Source organism: Propithecus coquereli, unplaced genomic scaffold, assembly GCF_000956105.1.
Source record: "Propithecus coquereli isolate 6110/MARCELLA unplaced genomic scaffold, Pcoq_1.0 Scaffold56, whole genome shotgun sequence".
Classification (NCBI taxonomy): domain Eukaryota; kingdom Metazoa; phylum Chordata; class Mammalia; order Primates; family Indriidae; genus Propithecus; species Propithecus coquereli.
Window position 1 is genome coordinate 6,871,043 of NW_012151507.1, and position 2,722 is coordinate 6,873,764.

The 2,722-nt window shown below is 36.1% G+C and overlaps 1 protein-coding gene across 1 annotated transcript in view; it reads right to left on the bottom strand.

Annotated features, from left to right (window-relative positions):
• The window catches only part of CENPL (centromere protein L), a 12,409-nt gene extending 10,998 nt beyond the window's left edge, over nt 1-1,411 (bottom strand). Inside the window, exon 1 of the mRNA XM_012657744.1 lies at nt 1,238-1,411. Coding sequence (XP_012513198.1) covers nt 1,238-1,411 — 174 coding nt within the window. The remainder of the gene's footprint in view (nt 1-1,237) is intronic.
• Nucleotides 1,412-2,722: the final 1,311 nt, after the last annotated feature.

The window sequence follows — 2,722 nt, forward strand, 5'->3', positions numbered from 1 at the left end:
GGCTACAGCATTCATTGGAACAGTTATAAACATTTATCTTATTACTATCAAAATATATGGCAAAATTATTATCATAAAGATGAATTAACATTCCAGTCTTTAATTTATATAAAATTTCTGTTTTCTGGTTAAGAACCATCACTTTCATTACCAGCACTAGTAATTTTTCTCCAAGAAAATTGTCACAAGGGAGCAAAAATTGTCTCATATCCCAAGAGACACTAGTCATATGACATTGATAAGAGAAAAAAGCTACAATAAGGGTGACTGAACAGCCAGGCCCCTAACTAAGTGACTCAAAATCACACATCAACTTGTATTGAATAGGATTTTATTTCCTGTTTCAGTAAAATTTAAAATTACTAATGTTATATAGTTTCAGGGCTGTTTTTGAACGATTAAAACACAGTATGTTGCCACCAGACAAATCTAGGACAACTTAAACACCACAATAATTTAGTAATGAATTACGAACCCTTAAAAAAACAAGAATTCATACCAATAATAAATAAATAGATAAATGGAAAAAAGGGAGAAGGGCTTACGATAGCGTACCAGAGGCTGGCGGCTAAACACGGAAGGAGAGCTGGAGTTGGAAAATCATCATTTTGCAACTATCACAATAAAGATGAGATCAGCTAAAAATTATCAATGGACACCAAGTCTAAGGGGAAATTTTGACAATTAAGGATATTTGCCTTATCTTAAAGTTGTCTCCCCATAGACTGCTTACTAGTTGCAGCAGAGAAAAAACACAGTACTTAAAGGAAGTGAAGAAACTGGGCAACGCCTTGACAGGATGACCAACGTTAACATCACCTGTGCTACCAGGTGCGCTTCCCCAAGGACACAACAGCCCCTACACAATACACAGGATTCCAGCCAAGAATACAGAACTTCAGTCTAATCATGAGGAAACACAAGACAAATACAAAATGAGGAATATTCTTTTAAAAAGGGGAAGAAAAAGAGACTGTACTGCGTTGTTGAAAAATGTCAATGTTGTAACAGACAAAGAAGTACTATGGAAATGATCCAGATTAAAGGAAGCAGAAGACATAAAAGTGGTGCTGATACTGTGAAATTGTGTGTTTTTTCAACTCTCTCATTTATTGTATTAGCTTAGGGGTTATATTACAAAATACTAAAATTACTATAAATAGTAACAAAAATGGAAGTATTTTGTTCACAGATATTCTCAATTATTGACAAACACAAAGGAACTCAGAAAGCATACCTGCAATTGTGAACACTGGGGAATTTTCCTTCGAGGTGGAGTTAGGACAAATGGAGTCTGCTTCCTGACCGATTCCAGTCGTTTCTGCAGAGGGGTGGCACCTATAAAGTAATTTTCAGGCCTTGAGGACGAACTTTGTCTAGGAGTCACTTGTGGTGCATCATAAGAATCCATGGTCTACATAAAAAGAAATAAAACCAAAATTTTAAGCATTAAAAAATTAACTCTGGTCATAGTGTCACTGATTTATCTCCTTACTATAGAGGATTCCATCCTCTCTTCCTCCCTCCCTACCTCTTTCTCTCTCTCTTCCTTTCTCTCTTTCTTTCTTTCCCTCCCTCTCCCTGCCCCAGTTTTGACTTTCCAAGTCCCGTATTTCTCATTGGCTACTTTTAGATACCTCACACACGGTATGTTCAAAACTAAATTCAATTCCTTCCTTTCCTCCTCTCTTTCCAAAAGTTGGCTGGTCCATCTTCAAATGCCCGTCAATTTTCTAGGTTAACTTAAATTCACTTAAGTAGTCTCCTACCTTCATTCTTTAACACGTAGTCATTAAGCACATTCTACTGAGTTTTTCCTTCAAGAGTCTCTGTCGTCCATTCACAAAGCTATTTCCTTAGCCATGTTTTTGTTACCACACTGAGGGTTCTCCACATCTAAGAGCAATCCATTCTTCCAGAATTAGCACTTTATTGTTAGTTACCTGTGCAAAAACCTTTACAATGACAAGATAAATCCTAAACTCTTCTGCTGGCTATTAAAGGTCTTTCAAAATTCAGCTTCTCCTTATTCTCCTAATTCTCTTCTCACCTAGGACATAAACATATTCCTGTCTTCATGCTTTGCCTGTCAGCTATATTCCCTTTCTCAAGTGTCTTTCCCATTTCACTTCCTTCAAGATCATGCTTGAATTTGACCTTCTTCCAAACAGTAGGGTTTTTTCCAACCTTTTTCCCCTGAAATACCTATGTTATACACTTCTGTCTGTATCAGTGCCTCGTTCCTGGAAGCAGTGTGAGTGTGTGTGTGTGGGTGTGTGTGTGTAGATGAGTCTAAAAAAATCCCTCAACAATGGTCTATAAAATCTTTAGAAACCTACCAGCACACACGGCTCTCTCATCACCCAGTCTGTACCACTTATTTTGGCCCCTGTCCATATGCTTCCTTGTACTGCTTTTCAGTATGTATTTCTCGTCTCCCTCCCCATCAAGACTAGGTTACTTTGACTGAAATCATGCTTTATATTTCACTTGTATAATGACCCTAATACAATGCTAAGCACCCTTTAATTGTTAAACAAGTATTGGTTCAATTGAACAGAAATATTTCAGAGCTCCAAAATCAAAACACAATTTTCATCAAAAGGAATTATCATTTACAAATTATAATAATTATTTTCAATTACTGCAGTTACTTTTAAAAAGTTTTTCACAAATGAAAGTTATGTTACTTATTTAAATAGTATTATATTTAAACAGTACA